The sequence below is a fragment of the Ammodytes marinus genome, assembly GCF_949987685.1.
Source record: "Ammodytes marinus genome assembly, chromosome: 7".
NCBI classification, from domain to species: Eukaryota; Metazoa; Chordata; class Actinopteri; order Uranoscopiformes; family Ammodytidae; genus Ammodytes; species Ammodytes marinus.
Window position 1 is genome coordinate 10,404,007 of NC_137211.1, and position 22,033 is coordinate 10,426,039.

The 22,033-nt window shown below is 41.4% G+C and overlaps 1 protein-coding gene across 3 annotated transcripts in view; it reads right to left on the reverse strand.

Annotated features, from left to right (window-relative positions):
* Positions 1-22,033, reverse strand: part of rerea (arginine-glutamic acid dipeptide (RE) repeats a) — a 100,278-nt gene that overhangs the window by 12,608 nt on the left and 65,637 nt on the right. For 2 of the 3 annotated variants that reach the window (XM_080031215.1, XM_080031216.1), the window contains 5 exons: positions 21,064-21,112; positions 19,859-19,983; positions 18,797-18,896; positions 17,988-18,086; positions 8,017-8,097 (listed from right to left, as the gene is read on the reverse strand). In XM_080031215.1, coding sequence (XP_079887341.1) covers positions 8,017-8,097; positions 17,988-18,086; positions 18,797-18,896; positions 19,859-19,983; positions 21,064-21,112 — 454 coding nt within the window. Of the gene's footprint in view, positions 1-8,016; positions 8,098-8,882; positions 9,018-17,987; positions 18,087-18,796; positions 18,897-19,858; positions 19,984-21,063; positions 21,113-22,033 lie in introns of those variants that run through there. The other variant, XM_080031217.1, reaches the window with a different exon arrangement.

Here is a 22,033-nt window from a genome sequence, read left to right on the forward strand (position 1 = left end):
ACACGGATGAAAAAATGTTTAAGAAATACCCCCCTTGTATCTGTTTGCTAAAAGAAGTAGAAGAATATTGCTACGGGCCATTAAAAGGGATGGTTGTTGTCCCGATGTGTGACTCTGCCACACAGTCAGCTGTAGGGATGCGTCACGTACATCCCTATGCACGTAAACACGGGCATGATAAAGTTCACTGTTTAGTGCTTGTTTCAGGATACGTGTTTTCAAATGCAAGCCGTGTCTCAGCCTGAATATTTTATTGAGGTAATCAGTTCAGTCCGAGGCGTGTAATGTAATCGCTCGCTATCATGTCTGTCCCAGCTGGCTATTTAGCCTAGCTGCTAGCTGCCCTACATGTCTCCTCTCGTATGTAAGTAACTTCCCCAACAACCAACACTGGGTGAGCTTAGCGAATATATGGAAAATAAATTCGGACCTGTGATGCAAATCAAATGAAAGAGAGCCAGAGAAGGCTGCACGCGGCGTAAATACACTCAAAAGTCCCGGAGAGTTGGGGAGAATAAACAACAGAATGAAGCCGGTAGTCTCTGGCCACTGATTGGCCAGACAATAGTCTCTGGCCAATCAGTGGCCGGCCGTCTGCCGACGTCACCTTTTAGCATCGACTCAGCTCGCTTGGAACCTAGAGCGAGGCGATACCAAAAAAGCAGCCGCTACGTGGTACCAGGTACCATGAAATTGCGGTGGAAAAGCCAAAACTGCGAGTCAAGTCGAGTCGAGTCGTGCTGATACCATGCGGTGGAAAAGCGCCATTACAGAACAGTTAGTGGCGTTCGGAGCGCAGAATCTAGGTCTACTTTAGGCTACTGACGAAAATCACACAACACATTGCATCTATTTATTAACAATATTTATGAATTTAGGCTATATTTTGCTGCTCCAACTCAAATTCATCCCAGCTAGGCGATAGTTAAGTTTCAGTTTCGTTTTCATCTCCGTGGTATACAGCCGTTTGGACAAGCTGATCGGCTCCCGACAGCAGGAGTCAGTCTGCGTTCCAGTTGTACTGAGAAGTCGGATTTATGGTGCCAGTGATAATTGAACTAAATAATAAAATAAAGCTATCTCCTCCTTCCTATATCTGTCTATCGTTATCCCTCCACTGCACACTCAGTCACTACTATCCATGCTAAAAGGAAGCAGGATTATAACCTCATTTAGCACATTATTTTTAAATATTTTATATTATTTATTCTTTTTTTTCTCCCCCCATCTAATTTTGGCGATTTTTAGAAAAATGTGTTGGTTTGTAAGTGCAAAGGGAGCATGTTTAAATAAAACCTGTGAACCTTAACTTTTAAATGTATTTTATTTCATGTTTTTATGTGCTACACAGGCTTAGGTTTTGGTAGACTTGACAATTCGTACAATTTTTTTCAGAAAACCCTCAGGCATTAAGGACATGCATCCTAGATTGCCATAGTCATCAATGGGTTAATAAGTATACATAAATAAAAAAGAATAAATACAATTCTATTTTTAAGGGCAAGTAAAACAAATGTAACAGAGGTCAGAAGGTGACAGAGGAAGATGTGACCTCTGTTAATAAAAATTATTTCTGACAAGACTATTTTGCATAATTGTGGGTGGGAGCGCAGGATCCTCCACTGGACTCGGTGGTCCTGTGTGTGTGTGTGCGAGCAGGGCTGAGGGCGAGGACTAAACTCATGTATTTACATCCTCAATCGCCTCTCCGGCCCAGTCCTGAACAGATGGTTTGTGTTTTTCCTGGCAGATTTGTGATAGAGCCACAAAAGGCCCCTGCTCTGACTTTAAGCCAAACGGTTAAGGCTGTTGCTGGCGAAAGCAGGGGAAGGAGGAGAGAACAGGGGAGAGCTAAGGAAGGGGGGAGGGCCGAGTGTGGAGGAGAGCTGCGAGGGAGGAATGAAGAGCCAGCAGAGGATTACAATGGACAATCAACATTGAGACCAACCACAACCCCTCCTTAAAAAATCCATGGGCAAATAATACAAATCTCAGCTAAAAACTTGCGGCAGTTTAGCCGGAGGAGCAGAGCATGCAGCGAGCATGTGATTTCTGGGCCCTGGTGGCTGATAACGAGTTGTGTAAACAATCCATTAGTGCAGAATGAACCTGTGTGCTCCTCCTGCTTCGTCCACAGTCAGCAGCCGGAGGGAGGGAGAATTGCTTCCTGATTCATTTCAGTGAGGTGAAGGGGGATGTATTGCTCTGAGCTAAATCAAACCAGGGTTTAATTATGTATGTGCTCGACCCCTGGACTTGGTATTCTTCATCGGCCGTGACAGCTTGTACAGTGTATCGTTCCAGTGAGTGATGCTTGACTTCACTGGAACTGTAGGGGGTAACTTTGTAAACACATCTGTGGTTAAAGCAGATCAGAAGCGTACTGTGGAGCCTAAAGGGCCATTAAACATGTTCGGCTAGGAAGAATTGCACCTTTATTTATGTTGAGTCCTTTAACAGCATTCCTGTTAAAAGTATCTGGGTTTGTGAAATGTTATGGATAATATGAAATGTGTGCTCTAAATCCAGAGATCACCGTGAACTTGACCTGTAATAAACAGCCAGTTAGCTTGTTCCAGACATTGGTTTTGGATTCAAAACAAACAAATTCCAGAGAAAAAATGCTAATATTAGAACATTCCTGCTAAATAATTGAATACCATGTAAAAAAAAAAATTGGTTCATAAAATTTAAATATTATACTGGTATCCTCTTTAGACTCTTGAGCTTAACAGTATTAGCTTGCTTTAAGTTAATAAACTTGTTTTCAAATCGGTACTAGTTCCATAAATAATAATAGTATAAAAGAAATCCTATTCCCCAGAGCTGCACAATTCACCTTTGTGAACTAAAATCAAAAAGGTCATATATTAAAAGGTATGTAGCAACTTCAAAAATAGACCTTCAGCACATGATGCCTCAAAGCCCATTGGCAGACAGTGGCGAGTGGCGACTGAACAGTAAAAGGACATTGGTTGGTGGAGCAGAGTGTATGTGAAATGCGGTTAAATAGACAAGCATTCCCTGCTGCGCTGCACCTTTCTGCTGGAGAAAGACTGAATAAGCTCAGTTTTCACAGGTCAGGGATGCACACGCAGAAGAATCAGCAGTCCTTTTTTTCCTGCTGTAAGCGCTTTTGCCAATGAAAGCAGATTGAGGCATATTTTTTGCTGGAGGGTTGATCCTGTGTGTTCTGCTGATAAGCCGAGTCCCCAAAAACCACAACTTGGAGCCTACAAAAAGAAGTCAATTATACAGGGAGCTCCGGCTCTCCGTGCTCCATCTATTAGGCTGAAAAAAATATTTGGTCTACACTCAGCTGTGCTAAATTGCCTGTGGTCTGCTGATAGAACATCAATAGATGCTGCTGGTTGAGCTTCCGTCAGCCGACAGCGATTTCACTGCCTAAACAAGTTATATCATTTACCAAACACGAAAGCTGTTCTGTCACACCACTGACAGCTGCTGCCAACTGGACCAGGCCCCTGTAGTTTTGTAGCTGGTTTAATTAGTGTTTGAACCAAAGTATTTATAATCACAGTCATCCCCAAGGTTCTGGCTGCGGAGCTAAGGACATGGCAATGAATTCAATTTGACGTTTGTACAGATTGTACCGGGGCAAACATCTGCTGTGAGGTTGTGTTGAGAACACTGTCCTCCTGTTGGCCATCCTGCAAATGACAGAGCAGGGGGGAGGAGGAGGGTGGGGGGGCTGGTGAACACTCTCTTTTCTCTGAGGGAACAAGATGCTGTGAGAGCAGCACAGCATCTCAAATCACAAACAAGGGGCTTTAAAAAAAAAATCTGGTGAGCGGCTCAGATCACACATTTGTCCTGAACATTACAACATCATCTATAGTCACTGACTCGTACTGTGCCCTGTTCTGCTCATCTGCAACAAAAAACCAAAAACCAACAAACAATAAACACCAATCATAAATGGCTGCTAAATCAAGTATCACTGAGACATTTAAAATGATCCTTGCCCAGCTGTTGGAAGCAAACATTACGAGAACACTTGTTTGATTCATGATGTTAACACGAAACCACTACAAACAGTGTAGTGTTAGCTTTTCTAACACGCTGCCACCGCACCTTTCTGTCTTTTCCACCTTCACGACAAAAAAAGTGGAAACCAGCAGCATGAAAACGTCTCTCTGAATCAGTTTAACGTTTTATGCTTTTCTCCTGTCCTGCAAGTTATATTATATATATTCAAACGAGGAATATAAACAACAAGGATAGAACCGCAAAGGAATAACTGAACTGATAAACACTGTCACGCTTTTGTTCTAGGCTTGTACATTGTTTTACGGTGCTTCATTGCATTTATACATATTACACAGATATTTGAGCATAAAGTAAATAAATTACTTTTACATTTATTTAGTCCCTCATTGGAGACAGAGGCAAAAGCATTACTAAATACAGCTTTAGGCAAGAGTTGATTTTGGGGTAATGTTCTTTACTCAGTCATGCATGCTGTTTATTGTACCTGCATCACAGTGAAAACAAATTGAACACTGAAAAATAGCCTTGTCCTTAAAATAAGTAAATTGTTAAGATGTTATCATTCAAACGTAAATATTTTAAAAGGTATTGTATTTGCAAGTTAACTGCAATACTCGTTTCCACCAATGAAATGATTTGAACTCAGCCCTGTGTGGATGTAAAAAAAAAACGTAAGCGTTTTTTTTTTTTTTTACACTTCATATTTGACTCTCAGTTTGGCTGTATGGCAAACAGAGCAGTAGCTGATACAAATCTGTTCAGCAATTACTGTCTGTTGATCGCCCAAAGCCACATCTTTATAAAAGAATATATTTCAGCGAAAATATTGGGGGCAGGAGTTATCTGTGATCTGCCATTTCAGCATATTTAGTTGTTTAAAGACTGGGAGCAGCACACTCATGTTCCATGACGTCCTCCTCTGGAGTGGAGGAAATGGTGGCAGCAGAGCTAGTTGCAGACGGTCAGACGACACACCCACTTCCCCCTGTGGGCCTTTATGTGACTTTATATAAAGCATTCCTGAGTGCTAGTCAGGCCTGGTGTGTTTACACAGCGCTGGGTGCTTAGCCTTGGCACTGGCTGTTTGAACCGCCCTGGCGCTTCAGGGGCAGTGCGGGGCTAATAGGGGCTAGCGGGAGGAACAGTGAGGGGCAGGCACACTGTACTGGATCTCTCTGGATATCGGCTTTTTGCTCTGTGGCCAGGACTTAGAGCAGGAACACCCTTGTTTCTGCAACATGCTTATTTTTCACTGTATTGGCTTGCAAGGGGAATAACATTGTGTTCCTATGACTGGATTTAATGGGAAAATATCATTCCCCCCCCACCTGAGATATCTTGAGAAAATATTGTGCTATGTTCCAGGAATAGGTTTTTAGGGCTGGGCCGTTAATCGAAAAATTTATCGAAACCGACATTCAGACCCTGAAATCGTCTTAAACTTGCACATGTCAATTATTTTGATGGGGGCCCTGTCCAAGCCCCTCTTTTTTTACTCAGCAGTGATTTAATGACATTCTTTTTATATGCCATTTGTATTTAAAATGTTCATTTACTAGAGATTCTAGGTATTTCTTTATTTTTTACATGGAAATATTAAAAATATTTGTTTACAAGAGATTGAAATTATGATACTTTTCACATGGCAATATTTAAAATCTATTGTTTCTACTGATAGAGAATTTTTACCTCAAAACTGAAATGTGAAATTTCCATTTCAAGCAATGCTTTGATTGCTTGAAATGGATTGATTCTAGAACTATGAGCAGGTATAACTAAATGGAGCTTTCCTCTGGTAATTGAGTGGCACTTGCTCAGATCAGTCTTACAGCAACAAAAGCAAGTTCAATCATAAGGAAATAGTTTTTTTTTTCTCCCTGTGAGACAAGCAAAACTTTTCCCGTGTATAGCTTACGCCCCATGTCACCCTTTATCCTCCTGTCGCTGCTACCATTGCTCTCCAGTCATTTTCTCCTCTTTTCATATGTTTAAAGGGCAGTTTATTTTCCATTTGCAAGGGAAAAATGAATCTGTCTCTGCTCTGTGGTGGTGGCAGGCCTAGATCCTGGAAGAGGTCTATTACCTCCACTGCCAAGTACACTCCCCCTTTCCCCTGAATTACATTAATACCTCCTTTACAGCCAATCAACTGGACTAGTAGGCATATATTTCAAAACCAGTGAAAATAATTGAAGAAACCTCTGTGAGGAAACTGTCTTCATACACTTTAATCTCTTATTCAAGAGGTTCAAATTGGTTTTGAGGAGTAAAAAATGAAGCACAAAGGAGGTGACACTAAAAAGCTCTTGGGTAAAAAATATTACATGATTTGTTTGGGAAGGGGGTGTTTAAGAAGCACTGCTGACATATACTCAGCTCACGGCAGACAAGGAAATTAAGTGGTGAGAGTATGACAAACACCTTTGATATTTCTTTGATGTCTGTGTCAGCGCTGTTTCGGCAAACTTCCAACAGGAGCAGCCTCACAGAAAAAGCAAGGTCTGCACTGCTTTATTAATCAAAATGCATATCTTAGTAGAATCTAACAGCTAAGTCAAAGGTGTGAGGACTTTAAAGCAACGTGTACATGTACAACATGTTCCCTTCATTGTCGATTACAGTCAAGATAAGGTTCAAGTAGGCCTACTTCTCAAGCTCCTACGAGTTTTCCTTGTGCATTATAGTAAAATGCTGCTTAAAGAGGAACAACAGAGTCTGCGTGCTTGCTTTGTATTGTTTTCGACATAACCATCACAGTTAATAAGGTTAACTGTTGTTAATCATTGTTAGGCCTGGATTTGCCCCATGAAATGAAACACAGTTGTTCAGTACAGTGGCGTGTACTGTGTACACAATCACACACAGAAGGAGGAAACTCTTACAAGAGAAACATCGCTCTGCCCGTGTAAATAGTTACAACTCAATTACAAAAGTTCCTCAAAATGCGTGTAAATAAAGAAATGTTGTAATTGACTGACAAACTTAAAACTACCAAAAGACAAGAATAATACAACACATACTGAAATGAAATCCTTAAAATACTTATCAGAATAACAGAATAATGACCAACCGCCAAATTCCAAGTACAAAATCGGAATCAACTTTCACTCTCAAATTGGACACACACTTGACAGCAACTTAATCTAAGTTATTAATACTTTCTGATGCTGTTAATGGTTTGTTGACAAAAGTCATATTAGCAAACATAGAAACCTTCTTTTTTTTTCAAGCTATGAGCAAGTGAAAAGGCTTAAAATCTTTATTTACATATGTTAAAACATCTCTAATTTATATGAAAACAAGTCATTACTTATTGCTAAGGCTAATAAATGCTGTAATCTCAGGCGTGTGTTCTGTCTCTTTAATTCCACTTAAATTTGCCCGTCAGACAAAAATAAATATAATTTTCTTTAAATGCACAACTATTAGAGATTTCAAGTTCATGTAAAAGGCAACCATCATAACCTGCTTTTAAACTTTAAAATGAAACTAACATCAAAGTTGGTGAAAATATTAAAAACAAGTTCTGCTATAAAAAGACTTTCCTACTGACATAAACATAAAGAAGGCTGCTCTTCAGACCAGATAAGTGCTATTAACACAGTGGCTCACATCTGCACTACTTGTTTACTACTTGCGAACAGAGGGTGCTAATTAATGTTGAGCGTGTCACTTGTAAGGTTTAAGTGGACGTCTGTAAAGTTAATTAAGCGTTTACAATTCTCAGGTATAACAAGTTATTTTTTTCAGGCAGCCTGTTGTCAGTACGACAACACTGCAGCACAGTTGGCAGGCAGCACTTTCTTCTTATCGATAGGGCCTCTGGTTAAAATCCTGCCATGCTCAAAATATCGCACTAAAAATGATTTACTGCGCAGGCTTTCCATTACTTACAAGCAAACCACATGCACCTCCCTTTATATTTTTCAGTACTGTAAAGCAAATGACACCACGCAGACAGTGAAAAAGTTTCAACAGCACAGAGACAAATAAATCAATCATTACCGTTTCTTTGTTGGGCAGCAGCTCTTTCCGGATCCTGAAGAAGTTTTTGCCGAACTGTCTCAATCCTTTAATGAAGCGCTTCTGTAATTTTACATAGAGGAAGGGAGAAAGAAAGAGAGAGAAAAAAATGTTACTATCTGTGAAGTCAGTTAATCTGCGCATAAAGTTACTGTCTAGCACCATGACAAAAAAACATTGTTTTCATGTCGCTAGTCTGGAGCTGGAGAGGTTTGATGGGTATCTAAAAACCTCTTTAGTCGTTTAAACTCCGGAGAAAACACAGCCATGTCAGAGCAAAACGAGAGAGGAAATGACAATAAGGCAAGGGAGAGACCCCGAGATTAAGCCTGTCTTTTCAAGTGCAGAGAAAATAAGAGCGATGCAAATATAATTCCATCTAAAAACACACACAATAGTTTACATGTTGAACATGTTGCGGATCGAACAACTCAAAAGTTTAAAGGTAAAACCTAAACTTCAGAGTTGAGAAGAGAGAAAATGTCGCACTGTGCATGGTGGACAGTTTCTATTTTTTGTACGTACATTTTGGCAATTTTAGAATAACAAAAAAAAAACATGTCAAAATGTAAAATCAGCAAATACAGCTGCACATGTGTGAAAGGACATAGACAGCACGATGACAGAAATTGCTACTTCATGACATCAGATTTAATCTGACATGAAAACTGAGCTTTGACAACACTAAATGCGGACACAGAAACAACACCGGAGACAAATAAATACTGAAAAATCTGATCAACCTAGATATATTTCTTCTCCTTTAAGAGCCACAGACCGAGAGCCATTAAAAGAGCGGAGGCTGAAAACATTCATAACCAGCGAAGCAGACAACCAAACAGATTTACTTTCTTGTTCCAGAGGCGAGCCTCGTTCCTCAGTGATCTCAGCCAACCGTTTCCACCAAGTAACTCCAGCAAAAAGCAGGGAAAAGTCCACTGGGAGGCACGGCACAAATCTCTATGTCCAGCCACAGGTAAAGGAAAAAATTGTGGGCGAATCAACAACGTCTACGACGGTACACTGCTTTTTCTTTCCCCCCTCTTTTTTCTTTTTTTTTACAAGCAAGAAATAGCTTGTCACTCTGTGCTCTTCCACTACAAAGGGGAAGGCTTTACATGTGATCTTTCTGCAAGAGAGCCTTTGGTTTGCGGCAGGCTGGAAAACCCGGAGTGGAGTCCTGAGCTTCATGTTAGTGTTGAGCAAAGCAGCACTTATGTCAGCCTGTTCTTGGTCCTCTGACACTGCCACTGCCCCCCACCACACATGAATAGCAAGGCCACTGAATGTTGTAACACCAAAACTGCCGATTTCACTTAAAGAGGAACGACAGCAGTCCTTTAGCGTCATTCAGAGCTTGTGGTGAGCGCGCACGCAGAGGTACAAACTCAAGTAGCTGCCAGGCTGAGAGAGAGGGGAGGCACGCTGAGACAATTTGTGTGGAGAAAGCTCTTGGACATGGTGAAAAGGAGACAAGTGAGAGAGAAACCCTGACATGGAGTTTCTCCCGAGTGTCAGGAGTTCTTTTTCCGTGCCATGTATTATGTAACCACAGATTGTTTACATACCCAGCTTTGGTGGGGAACAAAGGACAAATTTACAGAAGTAACCCAGCCAGCTGCAAAACATAACTGTCTTTTATGGAGGACAAAATGACAGGCCAAAAAAGACAAAGCTATCTCAACTAAAAGGGAATGAATGACGGTATTTACATTTACATTACGCAAACAAGCACAATAGTCTCAAGTAAATAGTTTAACTGTGTAATTGTAAAGAGGCAAATGCAAAAGTGTTAGTGTGTTAAGGCAGACCCGACAAAAACCTGTTCAAAAGCTAGATGCAAACGAGCTGACGGACCAATATAAAAACCCTGTTTTATCAGTGACATGAGACAGCAGTTCATTTGCATTAATCAAACTGGAGGTGTAGTGGTTGATTAGCCAGTAGATGGAGCCGTCTCCAACACAAGCGCTTCCCCCAAAATCCGACATCAATCACCAACCACTGGAGGGGTTAACAGCAGGTTAACACTTGGAGTTCAGTCAAACTTACACTGAGTACTATACAAGGCCACTGCAGAGATTCAGATGATCAACATTAAAGAGCTTCCCTTTTTCTTTTAAACTAGTGAGGACAAAACCAGTTAAATATTCATTTGAAATAGTGTCTTCAAATGTTTGTGGGAAAAAAAGAGCAACCTTTGACAAGGATGCACACACCTATTTTAAATATGGTCAATGGTTTGTTTATTGACTCCTTATAAGCGGTTAGGTGAGCGTGCTGCGTCTTTACCTGATGTTGTGGAAAATTATATTAATTATATTTTAAATATCAATTAAATTTCCATTTCTATATTTGACAGCTGTTGTTTTAAGAGACGTGCAAGATAAAGTGAGGAGGAGGGTATTTGGTGAGTCAGTATTCCCTAATTTTGGCATCTTAATTATGTTCCACAAATGTACTATTTACACAGTTTGTCTCCATAGAGGAGCTGTGTGCATGCTCCCTCTCTCCTCTACCCCCTCCCTTCCGTTTTCTTTCTCTCACTGGCTCCCCCCTCCCTCCCTCTCTACACGTCGGCTCCAGTTTAAGGCTCCATTTCAGCTGCCTGGGCTCACTGCTCTCCAGCCCAGCTAATAAATCATCCGCCAATCTGCTCCCTGAATCGCTCTGCCCGTGCTCCTATGGCTCCTGTTGCTAGGCAACACAGCAGCGGAGGAGGGGCTGAGAGCCGGAGCGAGCGAGCGAGCAGGCAAGCGAGAGAGAGCGGAGTAAGGGGGGGTGGGGGTGAGCTGGGTGGAAGCGCTACCAAATGGCCATCCGCTGTGCTGAAACAACAGGCTTCTCTCTCAGAGTGTGTTCCAGAGCGCTGGCGCTTTTCACACGCCCCAAGTTTCCCCTCGGAGACTAACAGAGCACTATTGTGAGGCTGCAGAGGACACACATAAAAGGAGGAGGAGAACGAGAAAACATGATTCAATAGGCCATTGTTGTGTGTGCGCACTTCCTGTTTGGGAGTTGATTGTCGGGAGTTGTAAAACTGGTTAAGATAATGCAGACATATGCACAAAGATGGTATCACAATGAGAAACGCACCGCAGGCTCGCACTTGGAAACATAATTCCTGCTTAATGTCATTCCATTAAAGAAAGCCTGATGCAACGCAAGGCCCTCAGACGGCCAACAAAGCCACTTTCACTCAATATGGAGTCATTATACTCGACTTGTTGTTAAAGGCTGACCTTTCAGAGCCTGCTGTGTATAAACCCAGACGGCCGAGGACAGTACGTCAGCTCGCCTAAACCAAAGGGTACAAACACTGCTGTCTGTTATGAAATATATCATCTAGTCATCGTGAGATTGGCCACGGTGCAAACAGAGGAAATCACTACATGATAAGAGGGGGGACCGCAAAGAACAACAATAGACTAACCACATCCTCTTTGCACTGACACTATACATGAAGATGAAAATCTATGTTTAGATATGCTAACATTTATGTGGATGTCTAAGGACATATTTGGAGGAAAGTGAGAGCCTTTTTAAAAAGCCATAAGGTGCTTAAAAAATATTATGCAGTAGCTGAAGACCCCACTTTGACAGAACAAAAGTCCTGTTTTATATTTACCCATAAACATAAAAGATATTCTGGCAGCTTTTAGAAGGCAAAGTAACATTGTCTGCTTCCCCTGTTTTTTTCTTTAAATGACTCATAAGGTGACAGGAAATTCCAGCACACACCCATCCTGCCTGCTATTTAGTTACTAAACAACCTTTAAACGCAGTGACGTGAGGCTGGCACCGTACCATGTTGGTGATAAAAATGCACTGTTGACAATAAATCTGGGGTGAAGCAAACAGAGCTCCCCCTGCAGATGGGGACAACTGAAGTAGAGCTGCTCAACTAACTTTAAAATAATGTCCAGCCTGCAGCGGGGAAAGGCAAGGGGGCAAGTTGTGTTTTATTGGCCTGTGATATTCTTGGTCGGGGCAGCATGTCTCAGGTCTGTAAGCTTTTGTTCAACCACTGGGGGGCCCGCTACTCTCTCCTCTCCTCTCTCCAGTCATCCATCAGCTGAAGACACTGCCGGAGATAAGCCCAGGCACAGTGCAGCTGGCTAAGGGATGGACCTGCCGCCCCACAGCAGCCATTGAGAAGGCCTCTCTCTGTCTCTGAAATGGCGACACACACACGCGCCCGGCCGCCCATTGTTTATATGGCACCTCCTGTTGGTCGATGCATTATTAGCACCACTTATTTATAACCAGCATTAGCTTCATCTAAACCACAATTTTTTTTAAATGTATATATAAAGAGAGCAACAATTCTTTGATGACCTTCACCATGTAGGGCAGGTGGAATCAATTCGAAGATGTCATACTGACCTTAATTGGGATTTTATTGATACATAGTGGATCTTTTAATAATTAACTTTGAATAAAATAATAATAATTGATAATAATTGATCAATACAGGCATGAGGAGGGAGATATTTTATATGTATGTGTATGTATTTGCTGGATTAGTATATATGTTTTATGTTTAAATGTATTTGTAGCAACTATTCTTTGTAAAATTATTATTTTTTCATAATTTATCAATTTGCTCAATATATTAATTGCTATTGACATTATTAATATTTTAAAGATGATTTGAGGTTGGGGGAGCAAGGCTTGGATAAGAGAAGAGGGGGACAGTCGGGGGCTTTGATTGAGGAAGTGATACTAAATATAATTTTTTTTAAACTTTGACACCGACAGTCCTTTTAATCAATAATTTGAATACAGGATGAAGAAGCAAATGATTACAAGAAATACTATCTGGAACTTTTTAAGGATTTTTCTTTTCTTTTTTGAGACACAACTTTATTTCAAGACTTAAAACAAATGCAAGCAGTTTTATCAAAGCTATTTATACATCTTGAGTCTGACCCTAACCCTTAAAAAAAAATCAAGGTTTCCCACACAGCTAATCATCATGTCCTGTCACACTAATTGTGGTTTCATTCTTTTCAACAAGTGGTTATTTAGATCCAGTGTTGTAATATCATTGCTATTCCGCATCAGTGGATGAACATTAAATGGCGACAGAAGGGAACAACCTGTATGCTAAGTGCTTTTTGATCCTCATTTCAAAGAGTTTATTTTTGCTGTCGAGACTTTTGCAAAAGAAATGGAAGAAAGTTCTGTGTGGCTAGCGAGCATTGATCTAGCTTCTTATTAAAACACACACATAAAGCAGTGGTGCAGTGGCATTGCTTTCAGTTCGAGTTTAGAAAATGATAATACATATTACAATAACTACAATTATGTTAATGATTCCTCCTCTCCCATCAACACTGAACATCTCACTGAAGACACTGAAATAACAACGTGGTTAGACAGCGCAGTATATTTATTGTTTCGTATTTATTTTTGAACATTTGAGACGGTCTTTTGGTGTGCAGTTATCACCTTACTGGTGCATGAAACAGTTTGAGTGATGCTCACATCAAGGTGTTGGACTTAAAATGTTCTTTAAATTGTACTTATAATCTGACACTGAAAGGTTATTCAGGGGTTGACAAATTAAAAAGTTAAATTATTTGCTTTTTCAGTAAGAAAAAAAAAGAAAAGGAAAAATTAAACAAGCCTTCACAACGTGAGTAATGGAACGGATTACAAATGGTCCTGGGAGTGGTCCAATATTTCTGTGGGATGTGTGTGAGGAGCAATTATAAATATTGTTCTAGCGTTGGAGAGTTCAGGCAGGATTATGTGTTCTGTGTCAGCAGCTGCAGGCGGAGAAAAGAGAGGTGGGATGGGGGGTGGCAAGAGTCAAAGGGGGGGAAGGGAGGAAGACAAGTGACCCTGCAGACAGGCTGATTCTGTCATTCCAGCGGCCCCCGCTGTCACTTTTATTCATGTCTCGGGCGAGGTGAAAGAAAAGAGCAGGAAGGAATAATGAAGCTAGTCCTGGAGGAGAGGAGAGGCAGAGCAAGGGGTTGATAAATAAATGAAGAGCAGCAGCAGGACTGATTTCTGTGAGCGCGTCGAGCTACATTTACACCTGTCCCTCAAGGCTGCAGGGCTGAAAAAGAACAACTGCTGATTTTGACTGGTGGGAGTCTTGTCCTTGACTGACTGAGTCAAGTCAAGAGATTCTGCTTTTCCAGGGCTTGCCGACACTGTGAGGCAGATGCAGCTTTAATGGTCTGCTACTGACCGCCTCAACCCGCGCACACACACACACACACACACCCCAAACAAGCCCATCACTGAACATGTCTAACGGTGTGTACTGGGATCCCTGACAGCTCCTCCACTTTACTTACATAATGCTGTCTGAACATGATGAAATTCCTTTGTGAAAGTTTGGATGGAATAAATCAAATGGGCTAAGGATTCATGTGTCCTTCAGTGGAACTTTTACTGTGATAACACGATCATAGCATGTTTAAACAACTGTTCTGTCCAAATTCCCAGCAAGCAAATTGTTTTCTAAAAACACATTTATTTTACATTGCATGCATGCGCTTAATCCTGGTGTACTAAAATTAACTAAAATAATAAATTTGGCGGCTAATACATTGCAGATAGTTTGTATCGATGTATACGGTATCAACAGAAAACGGCAGTACAGAAATGCCTAACTAGATATGAGGTATTTTCTCCATGACATACCGTATTTGCCGCACTGGACTATAAGCCGCAGGTGTTATAATGTTTAATTACCATATGTAAGAGTTCGTGCACAGAGGGGATTGTCGGGAAAGAGATGGCTGCTTGAGGAAGCTCCCATTTATTAACATTTCAACAAATAAGTTGCATATTTGCATAACGTACGTAGGTGTTACCATTTAATGCAATAGTAGCTACTAGGGATGGGCACGAGTGTTTTCACTACTCGTGTGATCGCTTGCATTCCTCGAGGATCAATCGATTCCTCGTTAAACTTTTTTCTATTTTTAGAACACAACGCATCTGTCTACAGAACAACGGTTGACCGCAATAAAGCGCTCAATGCTTATTGTCAAACAGTCACAGTTGCCATATGATATTAAGGATTTTTTTCCACAAGTTTAAAACACATTTTCCTCACTGAACGTAATTAAATAGACGGGCCACAATTTAAACCGATCGAGTAGGTCTGCGATGGGGAGAAAAAAAAGAGAAAAAAAGCATGGGCTGTAGTAATAGCCTAAGTCACCATTTAAAATAAGAAGGGCAGCAGATAATATAAAATGATTGTCATACAATTTAAATACATATAAATAACTCACCAAAGCAGATAGTTGTAGGCCTATATCCAACCGCGTAATGCTCACTCCGTGTCCGTGAATAATTACCGCGACTAATTCCTCATTAACGGAACGTTACACCGGTCGGTTTTTGAATCTTATCCCCATATTCCCTATTGAAGGCTTCTTAACTGTTAATGGCTCGGAGCGAATGTGCCTGAAGTAAGCCTTGCTTCTTCTTTTCTTTCCAAGCGGAGAGCACCCTGCATGCTCACCTGGAGTCTACTCATTACTAACTGAGAGTAACAGGTGTCATCTCCCCTTATTATAAACGTAACTTTATCATCTGCTTTGAAATAATTGGACAGTTATATTCCTGAAAATGTTCTGGAGAAGAAAGGAGAGACCGTGTTCAGCTCCGCGGTGCTGTGGAGAACACAGGCTGCGCTGCGGTGGCACGGAGGTGGCAGTTATTTGCAGTTGATGTTTGACACAACGCTCAGTTTATTGCACTTGCATCAAAATATTAAATTTTGTTAAACTTTATTTTATCCGTTTTGTGCCGTTTTATACACTGTATAACATTTTAAAATAGGGGCGGCCGCGGCCCGCCGGCCTAAAGGCTACAGACACAAAAAAAAAAAAACGATTTTCCTCATCCACCAATCGAGTTAATTTGAAACAAGGAGTACTCGAGTACTCGATTACTAACGCCCATCCCTAGTAGCTACAGAACATATAGCCTACTGTGCTGTGTAATAACAGGGTCGAAAAATGGGGAAAAAGTCGCGGCTTATAGTCCGAAAATTATGGTAGTTTGTCCACCAGAGAGCACATCATTTATTTTTTCAAAGTAAAATGCCCTGCTCATTATGTACAGTATCTTGGTCACAATCGTAAAATATATATATCATTATTGGATTCTTTTAAAATTGAATCAACATCAATATCTAACTGAAAACATATAGTATCAGTTAGCTTAATGTATGATATGTTTCTCTATGTTTCTAGCCCCTGTCAATGTCAAGTATGTCCCTACTGCTTAGAGATTCAAAGAATATCTTTGGTTCTTCTATCATTACTACACTGTAGTAGCCTGGAAATCCAGACCCTGATATCTTGAACGATAGAGGGTCTGGCGACAATCGATAGTAATTTCCAACTCAAGGGGCGGCTCCTACTCGTGCATTTCAAATGCCACTGCACGCAGTTGGATAGCACTACAACCAATCAGAGCGATGCACAAGGCGACGTAAGCCCCTTTCGTTTAGCGAACAGGTGTTAAACTGTTAAATTAAACGTTTGCCGTTGTCGGTCGGCAAAATAGAACATTCCACTTACTTGCTAATGAAAGATTTGAGTGCCGTCTTCCAAATCGTTAAGGGTCGAGGCCAAAGCAGTCTCAAACTCACACAACATATCCGCAGCCATCTCTGATGTTTACTATCACGGCTTCAACGTCGCATGCACGTCACTGTCGTCATCCGGTTACGTCCTCCCCAGAGTACCATATAAGGGGCTCTGGCGCGCCCGCCAGATTTCTGGCTTTCTTGATAAGCTTCAACGGAGCGTGTCCAGACCAACACGCGCAGCAAATTTAATTTGCCAGCGCCTAGTGGCAGGTCTGGGAATGCCAGGCTAACACTGTAGTGCATTTCACTTAAATTTTCATTTACATTAAAGCCTCTACTGTTGAGCCCACACTGTGTCTTTGACAAGTGGTTTGTGGTAGACTGCTGTGACGATGTGGGACAATAAAGCCTCCCATCAACATGCCCAGCCCCGACTGCAATCATCTTCATACAGCAGTTTAGCTCGGTGCCAGCAGGCTTTCATAAAATAGGGTGAACTCGTATACACGTCCACAAAAGGACGGCTGACTTTAATTTGTTGTGATTCTCTGTGGTCTTGCCATGGGCTCTGTCTGTATTTAAATATGCCCATCATGTTCAATTACAAATCAAAATCAACACATTCACTTCCACTGGATCCCATTCCCGAGCTGAACAAAACACTGCCAAGCTTCAGCATTACTAAACAATGTCAAAGTGGGAAAAGGGATGATTCACCCAGGAGGAGGAAAAACCCAACACAGAAGAATGTTAGTGGAGGAGCCTTGTGTTTTTCTAAGATCTACAGTCAGTAGTGTTATCTTCAACATGTACTGCAGTCTGTCAAAAACGCATCTAAGGCCAAAACCACAGCTCTCAGTCGTTTTGACATGGTATTATCCGGCACTTTCCTTCCCCCTCCTCCCGTTCGTGGTGCTGTGTTTGATCAGGAAGAAGGGGCTGCCATTTTCTGAATCCAGCCCTTCCCAACAGCTGCGGTGAAATTCACATCAAAATTCAAATGGAGGCTAACATCACCAGCCCCTCAATCGTTTCCCTTTCCAGACTTCCACGCTAAAGTTTTATTCTGTGGGTCATAAACAGGATGCAGCTGCTCCTGGGCCTTGGAGGAGGCTGGAAACTGGCGAGTGTTTTTACTGATGTCTTGTGTGACTGAGCCAAGAGCCTTGTTTTAACTGTCTCTCAACAGCTCCCTCTAAAGACACAAACCAAGCTCTGACAGACAGCAGCTATCCATACAGAACATACCAAAAAACAGCAAAAAAAAATATCTATTTGTTGTGTATACCAACTTAAGACTTGTACCCTTTTAAAACATTTTTTTTTTCAAGCAGGATATCTTTCTTGATTCATTCTCAAATTAAATGCAAGGTCCTCTTACCACTTCATCCTCAGACCAGCACTTCTCTATCAGTTTGGGAACGGGCTTCTTCACCAGGCGCTGGAGAGCTTTTCCTGCGTCGTAGCTGCTCTCGTGAAGCTGATGACAAACACAAACAATATCAGTTTATAATTCTGATTATCAAACAATGGTTGGGTATACAGTATTTATTTCTTTGCGGTGACACAAGAGGGACATTTTGAGCTATGTATTGACATATGACAGAATGTTACAGGAGCGGTTAAACCTAAAAGTAGACATTTGAAAGCATCAAAGGAAATTGCTGTGCAAAGATCCAAGATCAAGCGCGGAAATAAACAGCATGGTGACAAAAAAGGCAATCACTGTGCAGCCTCTAAGCCCCGTGTCACTTTCAAACTGGCCAAACAGGCAGCTCTGGAGCTCTTTCTCCGAGGATAAACAAGCATTACTCATTGGAATTGCAAATGGAGAGGAAGGTCGAGAGACAATGACCTGCCCCGCTATGTTAATTTACCAGTTTATAGAGTCGGAATATAAATGTCCTGTTTATGATGATTCTAGTCTCTTTCTTGTGCTTGATTCCTCTGTATTCATTATCATTGTGACTGACAAATCTCTTCCATTACGCCTCATGTATTGTAAGCTTCTGAGGCTGGTTTTACTACAGGGGGCTACTCTACTGGCACAGGGGCTGCTGAGCTGCTTCACAGCTAAAATAACAGCAGAACCCCAGCAATTCAGACGTGACATTTCATACTGAAACTTAGAGTAGTGTAGTCTTTCATACACTTGATATCTAGTGTTTGACTTGTTGCATGGCTACTTACAGTGTTAAGTGCGTTTAATGTAGTGTCATCCCGGGAGGCTGCTAAACACCCATCTTCTGTTGAGCCTCCGTCACACATCCCTGCAAAGGCAGCCATGCTCCTGTGGACAAAACACACATGAAGTCAACTTTAAAATGGCCCCCGACACCTACAGAGCTGGTTAGATATCACTCGGCTGACTTTAATGTTAAAGTGTTGACAGGTCATAACAAATGGCTTCTTTCATGTACTCGGATAAATTAAGTAAAACTATTTGCATTGCATCATGGGTAATGACTGACGGAATTTCATATAAATTAAAATGGATTCTTTAAATGGTAAAAGAGGCATATATTAATAACCAGCTTTACGACACTGCAGTTAGAGTGTTGAGTTGTCCTCATCAAAAAAGCACATTTGATCTTTCCCTGTATGCACACCTGCTCCAGTGGGCAAATATACTTGCAACATTTTTACCGGGCAGGGCTTTGCGATCAAATGCATTGTAATAAACAGGATATACACAGATGTAACACATAATATAGGTGCATGTAATACTAGTATATGCTAGATAGAATTACGCTAGACATGAAAACAAATATGATAGATGAATATAGATTCATGGAATTTCACCGTCTGACAGGGTGACAAGATTGTGATTAATTACAATGTGGCTCCCAACTACAACATAACACAGGACCTGTTCACATACAGATCCAGTTTCACTGCAACATCTCAGGGAACACTGATGAATTATTTGATCCCATGATACAAAACCTGGCAAAGTGCAACATTAATAAGTATCATTTAGACAGCACAGGAGACCTAAAGCTGATAGAGACATTTGGTTTGACTGATCTTTGGCTCAGAAACAGATGGAGGTTGGAACCTAGAAGCCTCTGTAGTCCTGTAGATATTTTGTAGTTCTGAATTAGGCAAATACACTCAGATATCAATAAAGTGAGTGGCAGGGGACAGTTTGAGGTTACATATTTATATATATATGATAGTTTTCCTTTGTAAGTAGGAGGTTAGACCTTGCACACCTGCCAGGTCAAACCTCCTGCCTTTATATTGGCTCACCTTGCGGCTCTGAGGTACATGAGAAGATCACAGTCATTGACCCCTGGCATCCAGACCAGCTCCTCATTCTCGGTCACGGCGTGGCCACCAGGAGAGGGGAAAGGCTGCAGCTCAGGGAGCTTGGCCTAATTAGGTCCAGGGAGAAGGAGAGGAACAGATGGTGTCACACTGCAAATAGCATGCAAGCTTGAACAGAATATCAGCTTTCAACCCCCTGTCACCAACTTTTCACTGGCTGGTGGCAGCAGGGGAAAGGGAGCTGCAAGTCACAATGGTTCAATATCTTAACACAACTGAACTTCAGTGTAGTACTCGGGTGACTGTGTCCTTGCAGCAGGTCAGATGAAGCAAAATGTCTCAAGAGGTGTTGTTTGTTAAGATTGGAGCGTGTTTAGATCCCCACTTAATTGAGTGGCAACTAGGGTTGCAAAGGGGTGGAAAGTTTCCGGTAAATTTCCGGAAAACTTTCCACGGGAACTTTCGCTCGGGAATTTTGGGAATATTCAAAATAGGGAATTATAGGAATGGACTAAATGGCCGTAATTTAAAAAAATAAAAAATTCATATTCAAAAATAAATCTAAACATATAAACACTATGTTTGGTCTTAGGCAGACATCCATGCAAAATAATACAATAAAAAAAAAACATTACATTTGAACAGATTTATTTGTAAGTTTTGATTATTTTATGAACTATCAATAATTTCACTGAACAACAAAAATATGAATGTTGTGTTATATTTAACACATCTTTCTGACCCCAACCATTCAATAAATTAAGTAAATTGCCCCCCATGTGATGGAGGAATGCACAGTGCATGTAGGGGGCGTGGCCTCAGTACCCCTGCAGTAGGATGTGTGCTATGTGCAACTTGCAAAGTGTACTTGCATGAATTCTGGTTGTTTTAGTCAAGATTATGCTAAAATATATTATCCACAACTATATTTATAATCACTGTTTAAGCCTCTGTAAACCTGGTCAAGTAAAAATCAATATATGATATCAAGTTGATGAGGTACCCTGGATCGGAATGAGTTGCATCGTTGGGAGTTAAAATAAATGTTGCATTATTAGGCTAATTGTCTGAAAATGAAATCCACACATCAGAGACACTTTTTTTTCTCCAAAAAACCTGGCTGGTACCTTTTCACCTACACTACAGAAGTCAATAGTTGGCTGACGTGTGTTGTGCAAATGACTTACTTGGTGGCTAGGTCCCACTCGGATTTCCCCTTGTGTGCTGTTGAGTCGCCTGAGAAAAGAGACAAAGAGCAGTTTGAAACAAAAATTTTCCTTGGGAACATTTCAAAGCTAGGCTGCGATAAATCTGTGGACATTGCGCCTGCTGAATCAGCCGGACAACTGCACAGGCTACAAAGTCACAACTGGGTATCATGAAGCTTCAAAAGCTGGCAAGACGACCATGTCAGAAAACTAACAATACATGACAGAAACAAGACCAAATCTTTATCTGTATCTTTTTTATTGTGGAAACCTGGGTGACAAGTAAGAGAAATTACATACGAGTTTTATTGTGAAAGGCAAAAAAAAAAAGGTTTCAGAAGAACATTCCTGGTTGACTGCTCTGATGCACAGCTAGCTGAGCAGAGCACATTTGCAGGCCTCATATTGTGGATGCAGCAATAAAAAGAGAATCCCCTAAAAGGAAGAGGAGGTGGTGGAGGTGGGGGAGCTGACTCTGGATATGAAGGGGCGAGAAGCCTCTGAAACGGCTGCCGGTACAAATGTCGGTAGCCATAGCAACTGTAATTTAATAATAGTGTTCCTGAATCTCCAGCTGCAGTGGATTAAAAGAAAATGACAAGATGTTCCCTGTTTGAAAAGCCCCCCTCCCCCCTCTCTCTGTTGCCTAGGTAACAGCGCCGATTTTTCATAAAGCCGAGCTGCGGTGCGGCCCAGAATCTGTCAGCGTGATTTGCACCCGGGAGAACCTCGCACTCCATCACAGAGACCTGGCGGAAACCTGAGAGGCCACAACCCTCCCGCTCTCTTTACAATCCCACAACCGCAAAAAAAAAAAAAAAAAAAACTCCTAAGGCGTATACGGCTGCCATATTTGACCCAACTCCCCTTTTCCTCCTTCCTCCATGCCAGACAGACAGGAGAGACTAATCCATACTATTATGAACTATGGCTGACTGGTAGCGCTGGC